Source organism: Cyclopterus lumpus, chromosome 14 (genome assembly GCF_009769545.1).
Source record: "Cyclopterus lumpus isolate fCycLum1 chromosome 14, fCycLum1.pri, whole genome shotgun sequence".
In the NCBI taxonomy this organism is placed as follows: domain Eukaryota; kingdom Metazoa; phylum Chordata; class Actinopteri; order Perciformes; family Cyclopteridae; genus Cyclopterus; species Cyclopterus lumpus.
This window is the reverse complement of record NC_046979.1, coordinates 3,733,968-3,760,594: the sequence shown is the minus strand read 5'-3', so window position 1 is coordinate 3,760,594 and position 26,627 is coordinate 3,733,968. Positions and strand designations below refer to the sequence as shown.

General features: G+C 42.5%; 1 protein-coding gene across 1 annotated transcript in view; it reads right to left on the bottom strand.

Moving 5' to 3' along the window:
* The window catches only part of tmem132e (transmembrane protein 132E), a 96,239-nt gene that overhangs the window by 29,445 nt on the left and 40,167 nt on the right, over window positions 1-26,627 (bottom strand). Inside the window, exons 3-5 of the mRNA XM_034551169.1 lie at window positions 21,417-21,557; window positions 13,520-13,712; window positions 5,558-5,701 (exon numbers count right to left, since the gene is read on the bottom strand). Of these exons, the coding sequence (XP_034407060.1) occupies window positions 5,558-5,701; window positions 13,520-13,712; window positions 21,417-21,557 (478 nt within the window). The remainder of the gene's footprint in view (window positions 1-5,557; window positions 5,702-13,519; window positions 13,713-21,416; window positions 21,558-26,627) is intronic.

The window sequence follows — 26,627 nt, the reverse complement described above, 5'->3', positions numbered from 1 at the left end:
TCGACCTCATGCGCTGTTTTGTGCGTGCTATTGTTCCATCTGCTTGTGTGCGGTCTTATCGGTATATGAGGCGAAAGGCACGAGGAATGAAGTAACTCAATGACCCCAGCCACCTTGATTAATCACATCACGGCGGGCTGTGTGCAGAGACGAGAACATCTGCCTGACATGTACTCACTTCTACCCTAAAGCCACACACACACACACACACTGAGAAAAGGTTCCCTTAGCTGCAGTGCCGCTTCAGCTCCTGCGGCTACTGCTGCTGATAAACTTGGCCGGCTAATTGCAAGTCAAAAGCTGTTAGCAACTCCGGGTATCAGTGGCCCTGTGGGGGCTCTGTGAGGAGGGCTTTCACACACTGAGCCGCCACATGCCGTCACACTGCCGCTAATGCGCTGTGGCATCCTCCCCGGTGCCAGCAGATTGCCTGGGCGGAGACGGATCGTCTGGACAAGTGCAAGTGCTTCCCACATCTGGTTTGTGCGCCGGTCATATGGCGCAGACAGAAAGACCGGCCGGGTTAATGAAGGCGAGGACAACCTTAAGGAGCCGTCGCACGTCCATGCTGTTTAATCATGATGCGACTGTCCTCTGGTCGGCCACAAAATCTCAACGCAATAGCAGTTAAACACGTTTGTTATGATATTAAAGCGTGAAACTAGCGTCGGTTTGGACCGGTATGACTTGTATGGTTACCATACTGCTTATGAAACAGCTCACATGGGTGAGTGTGTGTGTGCATTAAAGGTACATGCAAGAGTCTGGCTGCACCTACAGTATATTTAAGCAATAGCTCAGGACAGGCTGGGTATGTCGTGATTATATTAGGCCATAAGGCGACTTAAGGCCGTTTTTTGCGTAATCCCTCTCCAATATATGGGGTCCGAAATTATAAAAAATGGTGAACAGAGAGAAAAAAGAAAGAAAAAGAAACAGATCCAAAAATAGTTTCCATCTTGGGAGTTGAAATTATTGTAAAGGTGGCGAGAAATGAACACTTCACAAACGCTTTGTTCCAGATCTCTCACACGCACTCCGTCTGGAGAGATGAGAGAACGTCTCACCCACGCTTCAAAGTCAACGACGCCACGTCACGATAGAATAAATTGTTGCGTAAGAAGAAAAAAAAACGGAGCCGCCTCGATGACATTCGCATCAACATGCGGGCCTGGGTCCGCGCGCTATTCAAAACAGAAACCGCCATTACCCCGGATTTCATTTTCAAGATGTAAATATTCGCTGGATTAATTGCCACATGATATTCTGCCAAATGGCTTTTCCATTTAGGGATAACGTACGTGTTTGAATGAGCTCTAAATGAAAGCTGACATATGGCTAGCGTTACTGAGACCGTGTCTCGGAGCCGTTATGAAGCTTTTCTTCACGTGATGGATGTGCGCGCGTTGAAGGCAGTGCAGCCAAAGAGTTCATTTAGCTCCGTTAGCTAAATGAGCCAGCCACCCATTAGCCTGTTGTTGGTGGGATTAATGATGTTGAGGCTGAACATTATCTGTTGTTCTGGAAAGCTGGGACACCGGAGCCTTTTGGAAACAGTTTGGATGTAATTAAAAACAAAAGAGATTGTTGCAAAGCAGCCATCTGTATACTTTAAATTGTTGTCCGTCCAAATTATATATTAGTAATGTACCTCTACTGGCAACTAGCCAATGGCACACCTCCATTGAAAGGTGGAGGTAGAACTCTCTTTTGTGATCTCTTGTGTGAGGCTATGTGGCCCAAATCAAATGTGTCACGGATCAGATGTTACTAATCAATGTGTTCTGTGTTTGTCGGGTCAAACAAACACTGGACTTTCACCCAGGAGACAGCTGTTTGCGTGCCGTGTGAAAACAAGAGTCGCTGCAGACGAGCATTATCTGGGATCACTTCCCTGAAATCATAATAATAATAATAATAATCCATATAGTGCTTTTCAAGATACTCAAAGACACTTTACATTATACACCGTAGACACAGCTACGGGGAGCAATGCAGGGTTAAGTGTCTTGCTCAAGGACACATCGACTAGGGCGGGGATTGAAATGCCAACCCCTTGATTGAAAGACGGGCATGCTAACCACTGACCCATAGTCGCCCCGATAAAGGATCTATTAGCAGTAGTAGATGTTTACTCAGCTCCGAAGGTTTTCCTTCCTAGGAAACAGTTGATGACTTTATTTGCCTCGTCATCAGCCACTTAAAATGTTAATTAATGAATCAAACAGATTTTTCACAAACCAGAATTCTGATTCAATGGAATGATGTTGTAGAAATTGCGCGGTCGTGCTGACCCCAACAACTCCAGTAGGTATCTTTGGGGAAATGGGCCTTCTTTTCCTTTCTCTTCCAGATAATGGCCGTCGGACTATTGGGATTTCGGAATTATTGTCCGTCTGACGAATGGGTACACCGTGTGCGCCGTTTTCAAAAGGTGGATCCTTTCACGCTGATGTCCGATATGAGTCACCTCGGACGTAAATGTTAACAGTCGAGGCAGAAAGATCAAATCCGGGGAAGAATTGGAAATGAGAATTAAACCCTATAATGTGTACATAGCCTCATATACAAGAGTGGCAAGGAGGAAGGAGCCTTCAGCTAGGAACAGTGTGTGTGCATTGATGTAATGTGCAGAAACAAGGGCTTATTTCTACCTTAAGATGGGTTCTATGAGTCACAATGCCAGGGGGGGACAATGAGGAGTGTGGGTTCTGTTACTTATGGTGCCCCCTGACAGACTTGCAGTCTTTTTCCTCTATCTTTTTTCAGCTTGTATAACTGGGGTGCATTAATAATGTCTCCTGCACACGCAAACACACACAGACGCACACACTAACACACAATGTGCACACGCAGGATTGGCTTATCTGCTATAGATTCTTGATGCACACTGCAGTTATTTCCAAAGAAGAAAGCACGAAATAAATAAGTACCAGTAAAGAAAAATGACAGCCTCTCACCTATTCTTATTCTCAAATAGGAAAAACAGCCTGTGGGTTGGAAAATATCCAAAGTAGAAAACCTCTGGGTTGAAAATAATAAAAGCTTTATTCAGGGAAGAAGTCTTGAAAATACTTTTTTTGTTTAAAAGCTGATAAACTTGCAGGAGTTGTGGAAAGGCGCCGGGAAGCTTTGTGGCGTCTGTATTTTGCACAATTCAATCCGACTTTTTGAAGTAATTTGTTGGGTGTAGTAAAGACTGGTGCGCTCCACCTTTTTTTCTGTCTTGACTGCGAATCGTGTAATTTCTCTGTTCTGGGGGGGGGACACTTTATTGAACTGTCATGACTCGTGCATTTCCTGGGCCTGAAGGGCTCATTTTAAATTAGCCTCGAATGTTCAATGGCAGATGCACTGAAGCAAACCCACTCGATATCACATGGCCCGGCGCCTTGTCTTTAACGGATAATGAAATATGATAAACGATGTGCTGAGGCCAGCCAGTTCCAATGCAACGACTGTTCTTTTCTATTGACAGCACCACCACTGGAAACCCCTCCCACATGACGGCCAACGGACCCGATTTGGCCTCAGTCTGTAAAATCTACAATCAAACCTCGCTCGACCTCGAGGAGCTGCTAGACCCCCGAGAAGGATTCCATTAGTCTTACTTCATATCATATTTTTACCACTCGGTGAACGAAAAGCTTTTCCACTCGGCATTCTTAAAATGTTGTATATTTATTGAAGTGAACAACACCAGAATCCCGAAGGCCATTGGAAGATATAAAGAGGTTGGACAGACACCAGAGGATCTGCAACACTTAACAATCTGGAACAATCGCTTTGGAGCCGAGTATAATAATAACAATAATAATAATAATAATAGAGAAATGTATCTGGCAAAGTATTGTTTAGACAGACCGTCTACGTTTGAATTAATTCTGTTATCACAATCAGATAAGTTATTTTTAGTTTGGGTGCTTTAAAAAAAAAAAGAAGAATTAATATATGATATTACAGATTTCTGTTATTGGGAGACAAGCCTTACAACAATAAAGTTGATCACATCTGTCCTCTCCCTGAGGGCTTGTTTCCCTCTGAGTGCAGCGCATTAACATGCAGCTCTTACCGGAGTCAGACTTTTTTCCAATATGAGATGTATCGGTTGAAGAATTGGATAAAGCATATAAGCTGCTATTGTTTGTCAGATTCTCTGGTTAAAACCATCTATATCCTGAAGAGGTGAGTTGAAACCACAGATCAAATAGAAAATAATAGAGACATAGTCTCCATGACGTTATGCCTGGATTTAGATGGAACCGAGCTGGTCATCAACTTGGAATTTTTAGCTCCGGGATGAAAACGTGTTTTTACCGTAAAGTTGAACATTTTAACATGGAGGTCGATGGGGAATGACTCGCTTTTTTGGAGCCTCAAGTGGCCATTTGAGGAACCGCAGTTTCTTTGGGTGGGCCTCATTTTTTCAGCACCGGAGCACCATTTTAGTAGACGGTCCGAGACGGCGTACACTTTGGGACGTCTCGCAGCATTTATCGGTTCACAAAGAACATGCTTGGGACGGTTAGCTTCGACCTCCCGGTAATTAGAAAGTGGGCGTAAGAGAGCGGAAACAATACGCCCAATCAGCATCCGCCTCATCTTCATGCCGCCCTTGTGGCCCTTTGTGTCCAACACGTTGAACAAACAGTGATGACAACTCGTTTGGTGAGCACGTGAGACACCTTTGAGAAATCCCATTGTTCGTCTCACAAAACCGAACAAAGTACAGAATTAAACTCAACTAAAATGTGCTTTTATAGCATTTCATATGCAAACTTTTAAGTTATTTATTTTTAGCTTCATTCATAAAAGCAAATAAAAACTCTTTTTATGGGATCCCCTTATTCTCTGCTTTTGCAAACTGCTCGACAGTATAAAGGAAAGGTAATTATATGAGTGTTATTGGTTGCGTGAGAGGAAAGGGAGGGATGTGTTTGTTTCACATTTCAATAAAAATGACACGGAGTACGTTGACGATCTGAGGTCAAATCATCTCCCGTTGCACGTTTAACACTGCAACACTTTCACTGCGCCTCCTGTGCAATTACGCAATCTGCCTACAGTACAACCCATTAAATAACAACGTCGTAATCACAGACTCTAATGCGCCCTGTTGTTGTGATCCCACTTTAATTTATTTATAATCAACGGACAAGACTCGCCATCATACCGTCTCTCTCGGCTTGGATTCCCCGTGAGCCCGAGCGGCGATAATGGACACCGGTGTTGCGTCTGCCCCTCGTCACACTGACAGTCAGGTGAGCGAGGCGTCTCTTTGACAAGCAGTGGGTGCGGGCGGAGGTTTTACTGCTCTCTTTGTAGCCATATTGATTCGTATGCAGTTTCTTATGAACATCCATCGATTTTATCCGAGGCAAGCGGGGATAATCGAATCACGAGCGGCCCGGAAAACCACGTTTTTTAAATTTTTTTATGCTTTCCTGATGTTGTGACTGTGGCGCTGGGGCCACTCTCCAGTATTACTGGACGAGTAAAGGGATTACATTTTCCTAAATTGACATCTTGAGATTGGAGGAAATCAGGTTTACTGTACCTTAACAATGTCTTCATTGGAGGACTTGCACTGCACGAAGGCCGAGACGTCGGTGACCGCTCCGTTCATCTCGATGGAGACCATTTTGACGGGAATGGCGACGGTGCGTCCAGTCAGGATGGCCGTGTTGATAATCTCAGTGTCCTACGGAGAGATAAAAAACCCAGAGATGATAATCATGAACCGGTGAGCGGTAGCGAGTGACTTTCCTTGATATTTCATCAGCATTCACTGATGTCTTTTTTCAAAAATCATTTCCATCGCGCCTCACAGGTCAACCTCTCAGTGGCCGACCGCGACTCATTCTACGGAGACGCCTTTCATTGGATTTCATCAACAGACTTTTTTCCTTTCTTCCAGTGAGCCGCCGGACGCAACTGGAATGGGCCACTATTGTGTGGAAAAGGTAATAATCTTAACCTTAAGCGTTCAAGGAAACACATTTTTCTAATGTGAATCACTGCATCGAGCTGGATTTTCACGCCACGTAAAAGATGTGACATTTACGATTCTAAAGGCCTGGATGCAACTTTTAAGTTGAATGTCAGGGGAGATTTTAGTTTTCTTGTTAAAAATGTACTCGACAGGAAGTGTTGCTGTCACCACGATAAGAGCAACTTACAAAAAAAATATCAAAGATTTGCTTTTTCTTATGATTTAAATCGTTTTCGAGATGTGACTCAACGACGCATGCTTTATGAAGTTTGGTTTTAATTGGACCAAACAAGCGCAAAGATAATTTCTCAGTTACTCACATTAATGGATCTCTCCATAATTACTGAACTGCTGCTCAGCAGTTTGGGGTTTAGTCATAAATTTGCTCATGAACAACCAATATATAAAAATTATCTTAAATGAGGAAAACTATGCATGAAAGACAAAGCCTCCCTTTTTTTGATAATGTGTGGAGGACCTTCCGCTTACATGCTGCTCTGCTTTTCCCTGTGGTATGTACCGAAACCTCTGAATATCAAAAGGGATCAACTGCTGATGAATCCGGCTCGTTGTACGCACTGATAAATATAATCCTTGAATGCTGATGAACAAAGCATTGTCATCCCATCTGCATTTTTATATTGAATGCACTGGATATGCAAACAGACAATTAAAATACACACCAGGTCTTCAGTTGCAGCTTGTATCAAATTAATTATTTATTTAACAAATCATGTAAGCTGCACCAGGTTTAACACGTTTCCTCATTTATTGCACACGAGTAGCCCAGGGGAGAGACCATGTATATTTACTGATATCAAAAATAGCACATTTAAATATCTGCCAGCCAAAGCTTATCTTAAAGTCTTAATGAGGGTAGAGAATATGGGACTGACTTCTCCCACAAACTTTTCATGGGGTCCAACTTTTTGTTTATTAATTGAGGGAATGTTATACACAGACTCTGCCATTGTGTATCCTAAAAGGTCCTCTATTTGATATTCAAGGTATTAATAAATGTAGTATATTAACTATTTTCTGTGTAAAGATAACGAGAAAGAAGTCACTCTCCCTCAGTGTCGGTTGTATTCAAAGCTCCTCTGTGCTCTGTGGATTTTAGTGCATGTTTGTGCACGTGAGCGCGCCCTACTGGTGAGCACTGCTTTGATACAGCGATTATACACTTGCCGTAGGTGGACAACTTGGCGTATATTTAAAAGCCAAATGTGACTAAGTGCAATGAAACATTGTTCAGCATGAATGCAGAAAATAAAGGAGGACCCAGTATAGAACCTTGGAGAACTCCATTTAGTACAGTAAATAGCTGGAGCTGTTCGTTATCAGGCATTCCTTTGTTAGTGATCCTCTGTTTGAGCCTGAGACATAAATACATAAGGAGGGGTTACATTTTTAGAGGGTATCAATAATATCAATCACTATGATTACTATCACTAAGAAATTAATAGCATTAGTACATGAAAACTCTTTGAACCAGTCAGCTATATATTCCCCAATGACAAGTTATGGAAATATGGTTAGAATTATAGAGAAACATGGCATCTCTTGCTGTAGGACATATTAAAAGGAATCTCATTACTGGGTCGGGTCACGTCGTGGAGAATTGAAATATGCAGCTATACTTTCAAATAATAAGGATCTAATCTGTGAGGGCCAGCAGGTGTTGGTGTATCTAGTTTTGAAAACATGAATTAAAACAATTCAACATAACAGGGAACCTTCTGAAACTTTAAACATGCTCTCCATGCTGCATGATCTGGGATATAAAATACAATTTCTGAAGCTTTCTTCCTGCCCATTATATCTCCAACAGAGCTCCTCTCGGTAAGTCCAATCAGAGCTTCACACGGCGGCATTCTCTATTTCTGTATAATAATCCATGCTTCATGAATCCTTTGAAAATGGGCAGAAACACCAGTGTCCTTGATGCCAAACGCCAAAATTGTTTAGTTTTTTCCCCTCAATAAAATAAATGTATTCTGACTGAATGCTGCGAGTCTTTTATTTGCAATCATAAAGCAAAATCTGTTCAACAGTTGAATGTGTTTGTGGTAGTTAAGATATGCAGAGCAGCTTTTCTTTTTTTGGGGGTAATGTTTATGAAACGTGGCCACTTTATGAGATGCAAAGCACAGCAGACCTCTGTGGATAATTGACTGAACTCTGGGGCAAAACCCTAATCGAAAGACATCATCCCGAAGCTACATCCCGTAAGCACTAACTACAAAAACACCTTCACGATCACACGCGTGTGCTATGGGAGCACTAATTATGCGTAGCTGAATGCAGCTCGGATCACAACCCCGTCATCAATGCACAGAGCATATCATTTCCACTTAATTACCATCTTCTCTGTGAAGCAGCAAAAACAGATGTTAGAAACCCCGTTTAAGTGTAATTTCAACTAAACAAAAGGGGACGGCTGTGGCTCGGTGGTTAGCAGGTCCGTCTTTCATTCAGAGGATCGGCAGTTCGATCCCCCGCCCTAGTCGATGTGTCCTTGAGCAAGACACTTAATTAACCCTATAGCGGTGTCTATATGGTGATTCTAAGCGTCAGCTAAATGTAATGTGTTTAGTGAGGCTGCATTGAATGTATCTTCACTCATTCACATAGATTATTAGACCTCTCTAAACTGTGATTACGGATTACAGTTGGTGAAACTCAAATCCGCCGAGGTTGACACGCTATTTTACGCTCAGTCGAACCTCCGCGATATCCACCCGCTTGTGAATAATGTAAACAACACATTTTTGCCAGATGTGTATCTTAACGAATGCACAAGGATGTGTGAATAATGTGAAATGCGTGACCTCGTGCTGCGGGGTTCGTTGCAACACAATAAACACAATTTCTTATTTAAACATCTTGCAGCGATGGCGATGTGGCACAGAGCCGCTAATGGAGTCGGGACAATCCGGCACAACCACTTCTGCGTCATCGCTCCTGCCCTCCTCTTCCCCCCCCTCCAAAGTGTTTAACGGCGTCCTAAACGGCGAGGCGAGCCCGTTCATCAGGGTTGATTTAACCTCGACGTTCCTTTCACATTGTAAATTCTCCTGGCGAGCTCGCCCCCCCCCCCTCCCCTCGCAGGTCAACTGCAGCCGGCGCACAAATCTGTGGGCCGCCAACCGGAAAACCCTCTTCTCCTTCGTTCTCTTCGCCGTCGATTTAGCGGCTCTATTTTTCATTCCTCGAAGTCTCGGCTGCTTTGTTGCACCCAACAGCATCGTGATTGTATTTCGGAGAAGGAACCACCTCTCATCTCTTTGTGTCAGCAGTTTCATAAAAAATAAATTAAAAAAAAGCTCGGTTTCACACGCTCACGGTGTGAAATCCACCGCTGACCTTAACGGTGCAGATATTCTCCAGAAGAAGAAGAAAAAGAAGAAAGTCCAGCTTGAGATGCAGTCTTTTTGTTACAATGTTTTTTTTGTTTTTTTTACATTTCGCTTGATTAATTTCCATTTTTGAAGTCCCTTGACCCGAGCAGCCCATTAAAAAGCCCTCGAGACAGATCGGTTGATTTATGGACGCACGGTGGTCATCGTCTCTCTGCCGATTAAATAATTAAGTTAAAACATGTTAAATTTTAAAAACCCATCGCTTTTGTGTTTTCAGGACCATTTTGTGTTCTTGTTAAAAAGGCTAAGAGATAAGCGCCCCCCCCCCCCCACCGCGCTGCAGGGGTCCGCTTCTCCTCAACTTTTATCACTGTTCTTCCATTTAACAATCCATCACAGTTATTAAATCATTCACTTCACACACAAATAAGCCTCCGGGGCTGTTCAGAGCAGCTTTACTGTGTGTATTAATCCCCCCCATTCCCCCGACATATTATTAACACTGAAGTCACTCTTTAAATTTGGAAAACAAACAAGTTATAAACTGGGTAGCTGTTCTCATCCTGTAATGTGGCCGTAATGTGTAAATATCCCACAGAGCGTAATCATGAAACGAGGAAGCATAAAGATGGGCGGGGCGGGGGGGCGAACCACAAACAGCCATTTTGTCCCGAAACCTAACTGTTCCCCAAGTTCAGTGGGTGATTATCAAAAAAGGCAAACAAGCATCAACAAAAAACACATTTTTCTCAACGCGATCTTTTCATAATTTACACCGTTAACTTACTGTGATTTTAAGACTGATCTGAGGTGAGTGAGCGAAGTCGTTACTCGATTCCCCCCCAAATGTACACGACGCGAGCGTGACGCGACACACACACACACACACACACAGTCTCCCATTAAGCCTCTTGACAAACCTGCCATCGTGATGAAGTCGGTCTGTTTGCTGCGATAAGGCCGACTGTGTTTCATCAATCATGAATAATGGTGTGTTACCGTCGTTTGACTGTGTGTGTGTGTGTGTGTGTGGGGGGGGGGGGTAGTGAGACGTCCCCTTTTTGTTTGGATATCATTTACAATCTAATTGGTCACCGATACTGTGAAATGATGAATTAGACCTCATCTTTCCAGACGACCACAGGTGGCCGACCTGCGGGATTTGAAAATCCATAAATCCACAGATGTTGCCGGATGCGGTGAACGGTCGAGGGTTTAGTGAGTCGGACTCAGAATTCCTCTCTTTTTGCCCGTTGGATCTGAGATGCTGTAGAATTTGGTCTCGAAGTGAAATGTGACTATTTATAACCACGGGAACAATGTCGGTGCTACTCGATAGACTAATTGGACGCATCGTAAGCATTCCCAGGTTGTGAAAACTTTCTCAAGTGATCGAGGCCGACTGGTCTTTTCTTTCCAATTTCGAAAAAAAACCGAATGGAGCCCAATCTCCTTTTTTCTTCTTTTTTTTTTTTTTTTTACAGCGACTCCCGAGGACTTCTAACGTCCTTGAAATTCTCCGTCTAACTATAAATATCGGAGATGATAACGATGCCAGTCCATTTTTACCGCTCCGTCTAGTTAGAACATGAATCCGGTGCGTCGAGACCGTCTCTAAAAAGCCTTGAAAACAAACACTAAAGCACACGAAGTTCCTGCCGTCTTGCTTCAGAATTCACATTTTCACACAGCTCAACACACCTGCTCCCACGTTTCTAGGGGGGCCGGAGATAAGAAGTGAACCGTGTGTTGCAACAGATGTACAGAACCGCAGCTCAAGTATATTTAATGGAGCTTTAGATAAAGAACTGTTGTCGTGTGGCGGGGAAACTTCTCCCCGAAGAGGCTCAGAGCTGCAGGAAGGAGTCCTGAAACCCCAACATTGGCCGGCAGTGTTTCACTTCCGTTTCGAACAGGGTTTTTAAAAAAAAATGTTTTCTTTGGTTAGATTAGTTTTTGTCTGCAACGGGAAAAATGTTTGCGACGGCAGCATTTATACATACAGGTAAGCAATAAAATATATATATATTCTTTGTAGAAAAAAAATAGAATATAATAAGAAAAATGCACAATATATACAAAAATAATAATATTAAATTAACTAACAAAAAAAAGATGCAAAGATGTAGCCAAACAAAAGATGTCTGAAATAGGGTCTGTGATATTTTACGATATAAAACAGGTCCGTGAACTACTGGTGAGTCCTAAAGAGTCTAAATGAGACCACTAAGCGTCCTCACTAGGACCCTAGGTCACGTTAGCTAACGTTAGCTTCTTACATCTGCTGATTGTGTTTGCGCTTCCAAAAATCACAAAAGTGCATTTTGATTAAAGATTATCTCGCTGAAACAAAAAAAACGTGTCAGCATCATAAATGTTTTGTTATTTTCTGCAATAACCCAAAACTCTTTTTTTGTCGAGGGAACCCAGGTGGACGCCAACTTCCGGGGTTGTTGTACAAAAAAAAACAACACGTTAGCACTTTACAGCGCTTAGATCTGCTCGTCCATATTATCGACATTTTCATATCGTGAAGGTTTGGACGTTTTTCCATCGAGCAGGTGAGTGACGCAAAAAACCACCAAAGAAGAAGAAGAAGGCAGGCAAGACTTAGCTAGCTTTAGAACAAAGGGAAATTAATCAAGCAACAGGTGCCTGCTTGATTAATTTCCCTTTGTTCCCCGTAATCTGTTTACCGCCTTCACTAATTGCACCTTTCACAAGGCGAAGGAGAAGAGACCCAATTAAAGGAGGAAATGATACCCGAGGGTTTCCGGGGACGATTGACTTTCTTAACAATCAGCTTGAGTCAAGATGTCGATTCGAATTCACGCGTAATTATTACGATCCGTCTGCATTATGTCGGATATACGTGATATTTTGTATTATTTACACAGCGCAGTCATTAAAGGGAAGATATTTAAAGGCGCTGATGAAGTGGCCCTCGGGGGTTCCTAATGAAAAAGAGAACGAGTGGAAGCATCATTAGCGGGACTGAAAGACCCGGAGAGATCGTACAGACGTGTGATTACGAGGAACGAAGCGCGGGAACAAACCGGTTCCCCCTCTCAATCTGCAGCGACAGGTGTTTGTGCTACTTGGAAGTCCTGAGCGGAGACAACAAGATGGCCGCCGGATCCATTCACCTTATGAAGGACCACGAGCAGAGTCTTCACCGCCGCTCTTTTCAAGGTCCCTAAAGGCTGCTCTCGGTTTCTATGGCCCGGAACTGTGAGGCTGTTATGTTCAGCACTTTGCATGTATTGTGCAATACCAATAATGTTATCATTTTCATTAATTTTAATTATTGTTTTTGGAGTCATTATTATTAGTATTATTATATTGTTTGGTGTTTAAAACACCCAAAGGCTTTTACTTATTTTAGTGAAAGACTACTGTAGTAATTAATTATTATTATTATATTGTTTGGTTTTCAACACAACCCTTCTTTACTTTTTTTAGTGAAAGACTACTGTAGTAATAAATTAATAATTGTTATTATTATTATATTGTTTGGTGCTCAACACAACCCAACTTGTTTTAACTTATTTTAATGAAAGACTACTGTAGTAATTAATTATGACATGTTAATATAATTATAATTATATTGTTTGGTGCTCAACACAACCCAACTTGTTTTAACTTATTTTAATGAAAGACTACTGTAGTAATTAATTATGACATGTTAATATAATTATAATTATATTGTTTGGTGCTCAACACAACCCAACTTGTTTTAACTTATTTTAATGAAAGACTACTGTAGTAATTAATTATGACATGTTAATATAATTATAATTATATTGTTTGGTGCTCAACACAACCCAACTTTTTAAAACTTATTTTAGTGAAAGACGACCGTAGTAATTAATAAAAAAAACATTGTATACGTAGAAACAACTGAATTTTATTAATAATAATCTCACGTCAGCCTGAAGAATAACATTCCTCTGCACTACTGAGTCATGACCGAGATTTAAGCTTTAAAGAAACCAACCAGGTGAAGCCACACAATGGGTATATGAGAACAAGGATTATATGAGATTTTACCCACTCATGATATCCACAGCAAAACGATGGCATTATGCATTCTGATCATCTACCTCAGGGCAAAAAACGTTAATGGGACAATTTCTTTAAAACATTTCAGTTCTGGTTTCCTCACCATGGCCAGAGGAAGGATGGCCTGAATGTCTCGCTGCACCACCGTCAGCTCCGTCACTACCTTCTCCGAGTCGGGGGGCGGGTTCTGCCCCTTGTAGTCGATGTTCCAGTTGATTCGTCTGGTCACCGAGAGGCTGGTGAAGTTCTCCATCTCGAAGTCCAACTGCATGACCTCCACGTTGCCCAAAACATCCCTGCCGGATCATCAAAAAAAATAATATTATATATGTGTATTTATATATATATATAAGTTGCGGCAACACATTCATGAAAAAGACCGAATATCTCTGCGAAAATTGTTGACTGGATAGTTTTGAATGATTAAATATGCCATTTCGTGCAGTTATTTATTTTTTTAAATAAATAGATAATGTATTCATGAAGGCTTCGACATGTGAAGCGCCGCAGCCACGAGCTCCAGAGCCCAGAAGACACTTTTCAGAAGTCTTTTAGTTCTTAATTCAAAGTTAGATTTCTACATCTGTGTATTTTCAAGGCACGAGTGTGTAATATACAGAAAATAACATCACAGCTTTATGGACGGAAATGACTCGTGACATAGTTTTTTTTTTTTTTTTAAGATCGATCCCCAGTATTCTGAATCAATATCAAATGACGGATGAAAGCCATTAGCTCATAGCTTCCGGAGTTGCGTAATCAATGCGACGCATCCGGCGAAAAAAGCCTCAAATTACATTATAACATTTCATTCTCGCCAGCTCCCATCGGCGTGACGGGCGGGTCTCAGCCTGACTGACAGAAAGGCCGTTAACGTGGCGGCGGAATCCTAAAAAAAGGTCACAGCGTGACCCACTTCCCTTATGAAGAGTTACCGTTTTTAAAATAAAGACGTTCGCTTCACGGATCCACCGTCGCCGCTCGTGGATTTGCTCCGATACGATTTTGTTTCGTCCGGCAATCATGATAAGAGGTTCGGGTTTACACCCTTCTTGATTAAATGAAGTCGAGGTGAAGAAGCCTGAAACTCTGCGAAAAGCCTTTTTACAATCTCGTAATTTAATTTAATACCTTTTCGGTGCCTTAATCCCCCCGGTTTGTTTGTTGTGCCGTCATGAACCCCGAATACAAATCCTTCTGGAGCACTTAAAGGATTTCAGGAGCCTCGATAGAAATGTCTCTTCATCTCATTTTTTTTGCCCCCGCTGACAACAAAACCACACAGTTTCATCTGAACCGCCTCGCTGTTATTAATATTCTGTTTGCATTGCTAGGAAGTTGTCTACACAGACTGAGTCTGTCTGTCAGATGAAGCTCCATCATGTCATCTCCCCCTGATAACCACTTATTTCATATTTTCCTCTAGGTTTTGACACGAGTGACGGGTTTTCTAACGGCGTGCTTTACTTAGACGGAGAGTTATCACATCGACTCCTCAGCGACGGTCTCGGACTGCAAAACATCGCGCCGGTCTCGTCAATAAACAATCACCGCTCCCTCATCATCTCGCGAGCTGGCTTTCCATCTCGGAGCTCGTGGATCCTGCCTCTCGACTTTCAAACTGCCGTAATTGCAGCGGGTGCAGCCAAATCAATGTTTTTTTTTTGGGGGGGGGGGGGGGGGGGGGGGGGGTGTTGGTAACCTGATTGCCGTGTTGGCCGTGCTCTTTCGCTTCTCTCTCTCTGAAGCGTATAAAGTTACCAAAAATACTTTCTGCCAGCGAAGCAGAGGCGATAACAGAACTTCCCGAGTTTCGACGGGCTGAATGTGAAAAAACGTCTCACCGGCGGTTCGAAGGGTGCAAATTAAATCTCCCACCCAGCCGTGACTGGGAGCGCATCCTCCGCGCCTTAAAAGCTGCCCTTTTAGCGGAGAGTGAAGCACTCGCCCGTCTTGTCCTTCACAAAAAAAAGGTGGGGAAAAAAGGACCCGTGCCCACCATTCGGCCCTGAGAGCCGTTTAATGAAAGCTGGATCGAAACCATCTCCGCCCACAAACGGTTCCTCTCGGTTGGAACGCCGCGGCGATGAGATCTCAGCCTATTTGTCTCGACATCACTCACTGAAAACAACCCCCCCCCCCCCCACCGTCTGTCTGCGACTCGCTAAAGCTGTCATCAATTACGGCCCACTGGAGTGAGTGCATGTACCGTCGCTCAATACAGTGTCGACTGCCACCGCGCCGGAGGGAAGGAAAAATGATGTTCACAATGAACCGATTTGGGTTACAGGGAATGCTTCAGAGGGAACGAGAGTAAATTGAAAAAGAATGTAAGTGGCAGGGGGGTGGGGGGGGAAAGAAAAATTACATTTGTCCTTCACATTTCAAGCAATGAAGACACAGTTACACTTGACATTTTTGAAACAGTTTCTGAGATCTGAATCAGCGGTGCAGTGTTTCCCATCCCTTTATTTACCGTAGTTAGTGAGCAAAACAGCTCCAGTAGCTGCTGTGTTACAGTACGTCGAATTACACGTCCTCGGGGCACGTCGACGGGATTATAGGGTGACCTTTTCATCAGAATACTAAATTATGCATGTTTTGGCTAATTAATGTCACTCGCTCCGAAGGTTTCAGAGCAGAAAGGGGAATTATCGCTCCGCGAGGAAATGTGTTTTTTTTACGAGCTTCCCTGTACTCTGTTATCCATTATTTCCCATTAATAAACTGGAACACTGAAAACAAGTCAGGTAAACATTCGCTTCAGGTCATATAAATATATATATAAAAATAAATATATATATATATATACATATATATATATATATATATATATATATATACACACACACACGAATATATACATTTAAAAGAAGTGGTTTTCACACCAGAGGAGGAGAAGAAGGAGGAGGGAGGAAGTAAACGTGGCTCAAAGAGAGGCCGGCCTTGTTTCCATTAAGTGAACGACTCGCTGTCTATCTGCATAGCACAGAGTATATATTTTAAAAGCTGTAGCTCGGGGGCTTTTCTCGAAGCTCAGGAGGATTTCATTCTTTGATCAGAGGTCTGTTTGAACTGATTAACAGGGAAGAGTTCATAGGATCAGAGCGCTGCGAGGCAGAGTCACAGCAGCGATGGAGAACCAGAATGGTCCAACGCCTAAGCCGAGGATACACAAGGCTTTTAAACCACCGCGTTCAATTCCACCAAAACGGACGCAAGGACTCACACGGCAAAGTAAAGGCGCGTTTTATCCAAAGGAAAGTTTGAATACAAAGCAATATTTATTGTTATTCTGTGCGTTAAGCTGAAGTCAGTTAGCCTAGCTTAGCATAGAGCCTGGTTCTGCCAATCGAAGCGTAACGCTCACCATGTGGCGTCCAGTATGTTTTTGTAATCTAGTCTCTGTGAAAAGGGATTTACGCGCTGAGACTATTTCTTCTTCTGATGAACAGCAGCTGCGTAGCTTCTCAGCTTCTCTTTGTCTTGACGTGACACTGCGGTTGCCAGGTTTTGGTGCCACCGTGCCAGGGAAAAAGATGAGACTGGGCAGAAGCATCAACTGTCGTTGGCTATTTTCTTCCATTTCCCACAAGAACTGCCACTACGGAGGGGGGGGGGACGACTGTGTGTCGGGGCTCTGAGGACCACCAACACCGACACCGGGCCTGAATGCTTGATGTGTTGCTCAGACGACGGACCGAAGCCGCCGCTCTGCTCAGACAAAATTGTGCAAATAATACACGTTGAGTGTCTTTTTTTCGTGGTGTTGGGTTTCTGCAAATCACAGATGCGACGTCTACGAACCCACGTTTCATACCAACATTTCAGGCTACAAAACGACTTGCTTAGGTTTAGTAAATGATCATGGGGTTTGGGTTAAAATCGGGACGCGAGTCACACGTTTGACCCGACCATCCACCGGAGCATTTCGAAAACGTAATCGACGACGCAGTTTCGTAATACGGGAACTTGTGACGTTCGGGAGACCAGGCTGTGTTGGTCGATGTCCTTTTCACTTTGGACAGAGCCAGGATCTTTATGCTAAGCTAGGCTATCCCCAGGCTCTGAGGTTGAACTAACTTAACAAAGAGGTTTCCTCTGATGGGCCAACATGACTTGGTGGAATGAGTCTGACCTCCAATTCCGTTTGTACCTTTTCATCCAAAGTAACAGAGCCCCAGAAGTTTTTTGGTCCAGACTCATTATTGGCTCTTTAAAAATGATTTAATCCGTTATTTAACACTGAATTATGCGGAGCAAAGAACACCTCATCTTATAAATGAGATTGTTATTGTCTGTTGTCCTGGTGGTAAAGCCGCCGCGGTTTTTTTTTAGGGATCATTATTCATATGAAAAAAGCCATTGACCGCAATCAATAATGCATCGGTTCCGTGTGGCGTTATCAACGAGCTGCTGTGGGAAATGTGACAGTGAGAACCAGATGGAGGGTTACAGAAGAATAAATACGAGAAATAATCCCAGCAAATGACTAAAAGAGTGATCTGATGGAGAGGAAGATAAAGAGAGAATAATAGAGAGAGATCAACTCCCAGGGGAAAACATTCTCACCTCATTTTCTCTGTACATCTGGTTTTGTTTACTCAAAATCACCTGAAACCAACAGCAGTGTGACTCAGGTGTATTCAGCAATGATGCCGGTGTATTTGTCTTTTTTCAGTGGGGTGAGTGGAGTGTGTATGTGAGGAGGAGGAGGGGGCAGGGAGGGCTGTAAATAGTGTGCAGTTACTTATTTGCTGTTTAAATCTAGCACAAAAAAAATACTTTTGAATGAGAACAATTATTGAACTTTAAAAATTAAACATATTGGAATAATGCGTATTACTGAATTTTAACTGGGTAATTAGGAGAAGAATTGTCTGAAGAATTCCGTGTATTTTGAGGCTCATTACTGCAAAAGTTTCGGAGTCTGCACACGGTTTCCTCCTGCAGGGTTGGATATTCTGTCTAAATGAAACAAATGAGGTGATAACAGGGTGATGACTAAACTAAACTATTAAAATACATAACGGGAGTTTATATAGAGTGTGTGGCAAGGGATGAGGGATTTTTTTCCAAGTCCAACAGGAAGTTAGCATCACTGGTTTCCTTAACAAAGAGCCAATGGGATTCTTCCAATGGATTTTAAATTATTGAAGGTAATAATCTCTGTAGTAAACACAAGTTTATGATACTTACGTTTTTTTTAATCAAGATCTTCCTAAATGAACTTTGATGATGTTTGAAGTATAAAGTAAGAAGCTAACGTTATGCTATAAAGGAACTCCACCGCGGTCACGTGACTTCACGTCTCCACCACTAAGCTGAAGGAGGACTAGTGTCCTAGTGAGGACGCTTAGTCGTCTCCTTTAGACTAAATTTAACAGAGGGGTGTTTACCGACTATTTTATATCCTAAAATCTCTTCTGCTTTTGTTATACACAGACGTGATTCTAGATATCGAACCAAAAACACATTAAAAAACCCATAGACGAGGGAACTAAAAAGGGTAAAAATGCTGAATAATGTCTGTGTTTTAAAACTCATTGCCCTCAGGACTCCATTATTTAATAATGAAAGAAGCAATTGAAACAATTCACCTTTGCGTTGCTCCTTTACATTCTGGTGTGTTTTTGCGATTAAAATTGGTAGAAAATACATATTTTGGGATATTTAACTCTGAGAATACATGCCGAACATTATCCAAATTATGTAGAAATTCAGGAAGGTTTGTTATTGAGAATAGGAAAGCGTAATGTTGTTCAAACCCTGCCTCAAGGCAACATTTAAAAGACTGGTTTTAAAAGAAACACTGTGACCTGAACGCAGTGTATGAATAGATGAAGAGAAACCAGATTTTTAATTGCATTGCTGCCAACTTGTGATATAAAGGACGAAACAATTTACATACAAAATATTCATAGAGCGGCTTTAAATTTAAGTGACTAATAACCACTTCAGGTCGGGATCATAAGCAGCTCCAGAGTGCCCGCACGACTCTTCCGGTGAAGTCAGTTCCCACAACAATGAAGAAGCATTGAATGTTTTCACCACATATCACCGGGTTATACGTTATTGATATTTATCACCTAAACCTTTGTGAAGTTGGACATTTCGATATACAAATAAAGACTTCACGCAGACCTCCAAACCACCCAAAGCGTCAGTTTTGGAAAACACCGCTGTACATTTTCCACAAGAGAATCTTCAGAGGCTCAAAATGCTTTATTCTCTACGTAGAGATTTTTTACGCTCACATTGGATCAATTTGATGGGAACGAAGCATCAAAACATGAAGAGCCCCCCCTGTGACTTTACGACAGATGGCGATTGTTTGGCTCGAGGTGGTCGCAGGATTGAGTTGGGTTCTTGACAAAAATCGACCGTGACACGTTGTTTCTCTACCCGTGCTTGACCCCCCCCCCCACTGGACATTTCACACGCGGTGACAGCGTGGCAAAGATAACACGACACGGGTCACTAAATATAAGAAGAGTGGAGGGTGGGGCGGCCAACCAAAGGCGCTAAGAAGTAAACAAGAGTGGAATGGTTGGAGTTATCTTCCAGGTGAGGCCCGCTCTGCCTCCTTCCTCTCCGTACGGTTTCTCCACCAAGCCGTAAAAAGGGAGTCCATAGGGACGTTAATATTTAGACAAGCTGAGTCGCTGACGTCTCCGAGGCTCGGTGATAACCGGCCGAAGTCCTGTGGCAGTTCTTGATGAATTGGAACGCATCGCATATTGCGATTTATTAGTTTTACGTTTTTTGTGTGTGTCGCTTTCCCTCGGTGGAACTTGCGGGCCAGACTGCACCCGTACGGAGAAAAAAAGAAAGAGAAAAGAATCCATGTACAAAGATGTGATTGATGTTTGACTGTGTTAATGTGCAAGCAGCTGTTAACATTAGGATCGGCTCACTCTAATTCCAGAAACAAAAAAACTTATTTTCTCACCTGCCCACGGTGGCATCCAAGCAGATGGTCTTGTTTTGAGATTTATTTGCCACCATTTTTTATCTAATTGAGATGAATGTAATTCTCGGTGTGGCTTAAAGCAAATCATCAGTGCTATTTAAAACAATCTTAACTTCTTTCTTAAAAACAATCTTTTTCTGGATAACCCGTAATAAACCTTACTGTCAACGGATTTCTTCGGAAACACAGTGAGGAAAGAGAGTATGGAAAGAAAAGTTGCCATGGAACTGTTTAAAATGTGCATGAAAAGTTTACATCCCATGTCCAATTCACCTTAATTGTACCGGTGGGGTGGCGGATGTGCTAAAATCCAAAGGTTACGATATTGTAACCCCAGTTCTATGCGCACAACGCTGGTTCAGGGTTATAATAACTAGTCACATCATCGAGGTTGTACTCCTTAAAGCGGGCTATCACAACGCATTAACAAGGCTGTACGCCATTCAGACTACATTGAGCTTGCAAATCACTGAGCGACTTCAGTTTCCCCATTATCATAAAGTTGCATTTACCGTGGAAGCGACCCAGACAAGAGTCCATTACGGTCCCGTCAGACACCACGGGGCTGTGATTAGGTGTTTTCAGTCCTTTGTGGAACTCTGCATAATTACTGCTCTTAAAGACAGGATCTCATCTCAAAGGTATTTTAATGCCCGCAGTCAAAACGGTCTACCTCATCAGTCCACCGTGGACTGAATTAAGAGCAGATGTAGCGAGACTAAGGAGATACCATCTCCGTTCATTTAACGCTGTGTTCTATAAAAGCAGAGGCTTGCCCAAGTCACTCTGCTGTGGGCCAAGGCTATGTGTATTTTTTATCTCCTGCAGCTCCTGGAGGGCATTTTGACAGAGATGCTTTTAAAAGCTGCCTTTTTTAATCAGAGAGTGAACTATGACGGTTTACGCGCTTTGGAAACCTTTTGCGGAGACCTTTTTGTTCATTGTTAAGGAATACGTAATATCAGCGAGGGCAGGAATCAACAGCTCGGCTCCAGGCAGGCGGTGTGTGCTTAGGCGGTTGACTTACCCCTGTTTGACTGCTCTGTTCTTGTTCACGTCGATGGTGGTGATGGAGTGCTTGGCGCCGGACTGAATCTCCCAGTCCACCTTCCACTGGGCGTTCTTCGACTGGGTCTCGAGCAGGTTCACCCCTTTCTTCGCTTTGACCCTGCAGGAAAAAGAAACAGAGATGAGTCAATTTTTATATTTAGAGGTTTTTTGATTTATGGGAAAGGTCAGAGGTGAGCGCCCTGCGAGTGCGTCGGTCCTCCTTCTTTTTATTGCGTCACGGCTAAAGCAATTCCAGAGATGAATCAATAACAGAGACGAATGAAGATGGGTACATGAGAGCAGAAGGCGAGGACTACGTCGGGTCACAGTGTGCACCAACGCCACGCTTTTCAATGCATTAACTGCTGACGTCTGAAAGCTTCCAAATTCAACTTTTAGACACAACACTAAGGAGGCATTTCAAATCATAAACAGATTCAATAATGTTGGATTTTCCATATCAGGATCCCGTATTGACTCTCAGGAGGAAAACATACTGCACAGGAGGGGGTCAGGGTCAGCTATTTATTGCTCAAGGACACTCAGCCGAGATGTTGTTTTGAAAATAAATACATAACATAAATAGCTTCAAAAGAAGTAGAAAAAAATAGAAAGAAAATGCCAAGATTGACTGGTTGCTTAAGAAAATGCTGCGCAATACTTTCCTCATTTCTTAAAGAACTGTCAAGGTCTTGATTTATAACTGAGGATATTTAGCTGCATAGTCCAAATACACGTGGACTTAACCTGAAGCATCGCAAGTACAATATTGCAAACACACTAAGCAGGGTGTTATTGTGTATATTGGTGACAGCGCACCTTAAAGAGAAGAGTTTATTTGAAATGTTCCGTCAGCCGGATAACAAAGCAGCTCTGGCAGCTGTCCTTTGTGACTTCGCTCCAGCTATTAAAGTGTCCGCTGGCCGAATACCAAACAGCCGAGAGAAAAAAAGCCAAAACAAAAGCACTCTGTTATTATTGTGATTCTGTTTATTCGACCGCGGAGCCACGCCCGACGATGGAGATGGGAGCAAGTTGGAGATTATTGATTCCCCCGGTCTCATTTTTATGAAATACAAGACAAGGGATGAATTATTAACACATCTGGCTTTTTGTCGGTCTGCCTTGTGCCTTCAGGACAATTAATAAATACAAAAAAACAGACTGCAAGCTTAAAGTTAAAATGTCACACGACACGCTCAATTTAAGGCTCGTACTTCATGTTTTGGGTTTCGACTAGAACGTGTTTACGTGCTTTAATGTTTCGAAAAACGTGATGTTTTTTCTCGTAACGTCTCTCTGAATAAACCTGTATTTCTGAAACGCTTTGTCTTTTTAAGCCCCTCCTCTCGAGTCTGCCCAGTCTGCTCTAATTGGTCAGCGTTACTGTTGCAAAAAACACTTGTTTTAGGGAGTAGTAAAGTAATCATGGATTGGCTTGAAATTACTACAAAATGGAGGCAAAACAGAACAAAAGCCTGCCAGGTTAAAGCCAGATCCACCACTTTAAACCTCCTCGCTACGTGGACTTCCACAGACTAGTTTGATACGTATTTGTGATATTTGTTTTAATTTTGTCCAAGACAAAATATACGGTTTCCTCAAAAATATTTCCAATGCCGTTTCACTGTCACTGGTCTCTTAAAATGTGCACGGTGTGCATTTCCCCCTGAGGATTGAGCCAGTTGATGCTTTCAATGTATTCATAAAGCACCTCGACCTGCAGACATGGAAATCACACGATATCTCAAAAAACACCTTTTTTAAATGCTGTATCAGACGCTGCATGATAATAACATGGAGAGCATCAGACGGAGTTCTCCAGAAGGTCACGTTTCCAGCCTAAACTCTGGGGATCTCGATGATTCTTTTTCCTTTACAGGAAAACACAGTTTTCTTCTCTTCGCGCCATCAGATCCCCGCCAGCGTCTCATTTACATTCGGCAGAAAGTCTGAGCCCCCCCCCGTCGTCCCACCGCGACATCTTTCAGACCGTTCCATTTATTTCTTTGACAGATAAAAAAAAATTCTGAAGTCCCGCCGAGGTGTTCCCATTTGCCACGCTAACCTGCGCTCAGTGCATCGACCACTCATCCATGATTTGTGAAAGCAATTTGACTTTCAACTGAAGCCGGCTCCTCTTCTTGGAGTGGGCACACGGCTCAAACTGCATTTTGATGTCAGTGCCACAAAAAAAAAATTCAAAACATGTACACTTTTAAAAAAATGTTTTTACCTCATGCATTCTTTCGATATTTAAATTAACCTTTAAACCAACAAACCCCCGTATGAACTGCGATCTGAGAGAATTGTCATTTGAAACCAACAATATCAAATCTATAAATATGGAACTTCATGAAAGAACTTCCTAAACGGTGCGACGTGTGCCTCAAATCCTTTTCCAATTGGTGTGAAACAAATAGGTTTGCAGCCTCCGAAACTCTGTTTCTTGTTATTGCAGCTCTTATTGTCTTCTTTCATCAAATCCCCGCCCCCCCCCCCCCACACACACACACGTTAGAGAAAATACAGTAATCATCTCGCACCGCTCCGTCAAAAGGGGAGATGAAACAGAAATATGTAATGTTTAAGAAATCACGCTGATCAAGTGCGTTGCCTTTGATGAGAGTTGAAAAGGGGAAACGTAACACCCTCAGACTCGCTAAACGAGGTGACCCAGTTGCTGCCTTGATCACTGGAGCTCGTATAAAATAATAATACTAAAAACACTAATCATAAGAGATGATAATCATGCATTATTGTAGGGCCCCTAACCGTTTACATGGGTCAGGATGCAACCCTGGTGAGTGACACTTGTATTTATATTCATTACCTACACTCACCCACTGCTTATAAAAGCCACTACGTATCCATCATCATCTTTTCTTTTAGAGAGCCAGCACGTTGTACAGAACCAATGCTTTTAATTTAGAGTGTGGTTGAATTTGTTTGCACCACAAATGAGAGGGGATGAAGCATTACCCCACGGGAGAGCCGCATGAATCGGACTCCCCCATCGAACGGCGCTAATGCTGATTAATGAAAGAGCATCGCAAATGGAAAAGCCGGCCAACAGTAAGCGGCAATAATACACGCCCAAATTCTCAGAATCCTCTTGAACCCTGCTGCTGCTGCACGGGAAAAGTGGAGAGGCAGCGTGAGCCACTTCAGCTAAGACAGAGCTATTACTTACTCATTCCACACAGATGCCTTCTGCCATGGCAACACCTATTAGGCTCCGAGTTGGCAGGCGGACTGCTAAACAGGAGAGATTTTGGTCAACATGTTTCAGGGCCAGATTTCCGAGCGGCCTGTTTCCGAGCTTCCCCTTGGTTATCAGATGTTGTCTTTTATTTAGAGGGAGAGCAAACACCGACCCACAGCGGGGAAATGACAAAGATCATCAATACCAATGTTACTTCATCAGCTGCTGTGATTTTTTTTGCAGTCTGTTATCTATTCTAATAAGATATGTTCAGCCAGCGCAGAGTTTTGGTAGAAAACTCGTCACATGCTGGAGCAAGTCCCCAGAAGCCGCACGATACGATGTTATCGCGATACTCATGTCATAATACGATGTTGTCACGATACGATGTTGTCACGATACGATGTTATCCCAATACTTATGTCACGATACGATGTTGTCACGATACGATGTTATCCCAATACTTATGTCACGATACGATGTTGTCACAATACGATGTTGTCACGATACGATGTTGTCACAATATGATATTATCCCAATACTTATGTCACGATACGATGTTGTCACGATACAATATTATCACAATACTTTTGTCGCAATACGATGTTATCCCAATACTTATGTCACGATACGATGTTGTCACGATACGATGTTGTCACGATACGATGTCACAATACGATGTTGTCACGATACAATGTTATCACGATATGATGTTATCACGATATGATGTTATCACAATACTTTTGTCACAATACTTTTGTCACAATACGATGTTATCACGATAGTCTTGTCACGATACGATGTTATCACAATACTTCTGTCACGATACGATGTTATCGCGATACACTTGTTAAGATACGATGTTATTATGATACTCATGTCACGATACGATGTTATTACGATATTTTTGTCACGATATGATGTTATTGCAATTTGTTACATTTTGCGATATACTGAATAGGACACATATTGTGATTTATTACACTTTTTCTTCTGCAAATTATCTTTGTCAACATCTGTTTAACCTAATAAGATTTCTTCCCCAATACCTAAAGGTACAAACATGACATGTGACCTCTGTCTGCATTTAACCCATCCACGCTAACCCGTTCAGTGTCTCCCTCCAGGACATTTTGACATGGAGGACAGCAGGAGTTGGGGATTGAACTGCTAACCTTTCGGTCAAAGGACGACTCGCTCTTGCCAATGAGCCAGAAGTTACCCCAATTTCCGTTGCCTCCTCACATTCTGTTGACAACGTTAGTTCGTCGTTTGGAATGTTCTGGCCAGATCTTAGACATTGCACCTTTAAAGACACTAAAAACATTTTTAAATCCTTCTCTTCATTAAGCAGCTGTCTTGTCTCTTCTCTGAAGCCCTCTGGGTCTCCATAGTGTGCTCGTACTATACTTCAGCCCTCGGATTGCTCTCCACTGAGCACAGAGGCCGACGTCCTCGTGACCCATTAATGGCTGCTGCTAGAAATCATGTCGGTTGCCATGCCACATGCTGTAATTGAATACAACCTGTCATCTTTTAATAAATAAAATATGCAAACTAGAATTAAATCAAATTAAAGCTCCCAAGTCTTTTAATTTTTCCTCAATGGCCCTTTTAAAGAGTATTTATTGAGCACATTTGAGGACGTCCCCACAGGCAGAGCACTCACGAAACTGGAAATATTCCACGACATAATGAGACCGACTATAAAAAATGCCTTTTTGTTAGACTTTAATCACTTTCAATATCGCCAATGAAACACAAAGTTTAATAGTGTAGATTGCATATGTGTACTTTATAAGATTATTCCATTATAAAAAGCGATGTTTGACAAGCTGAAGGTTGAAATCAGGGTACGCTAGCAGGATCGAGCCAACTCGAGGTGCGTGGATGCCGGAGCACACCGACGTATCCTGATGCACGTTTCCGGCAGCAATACGTTGTGTATTTTTAGATCAGGATATTTAGTTATATTTATGGAGA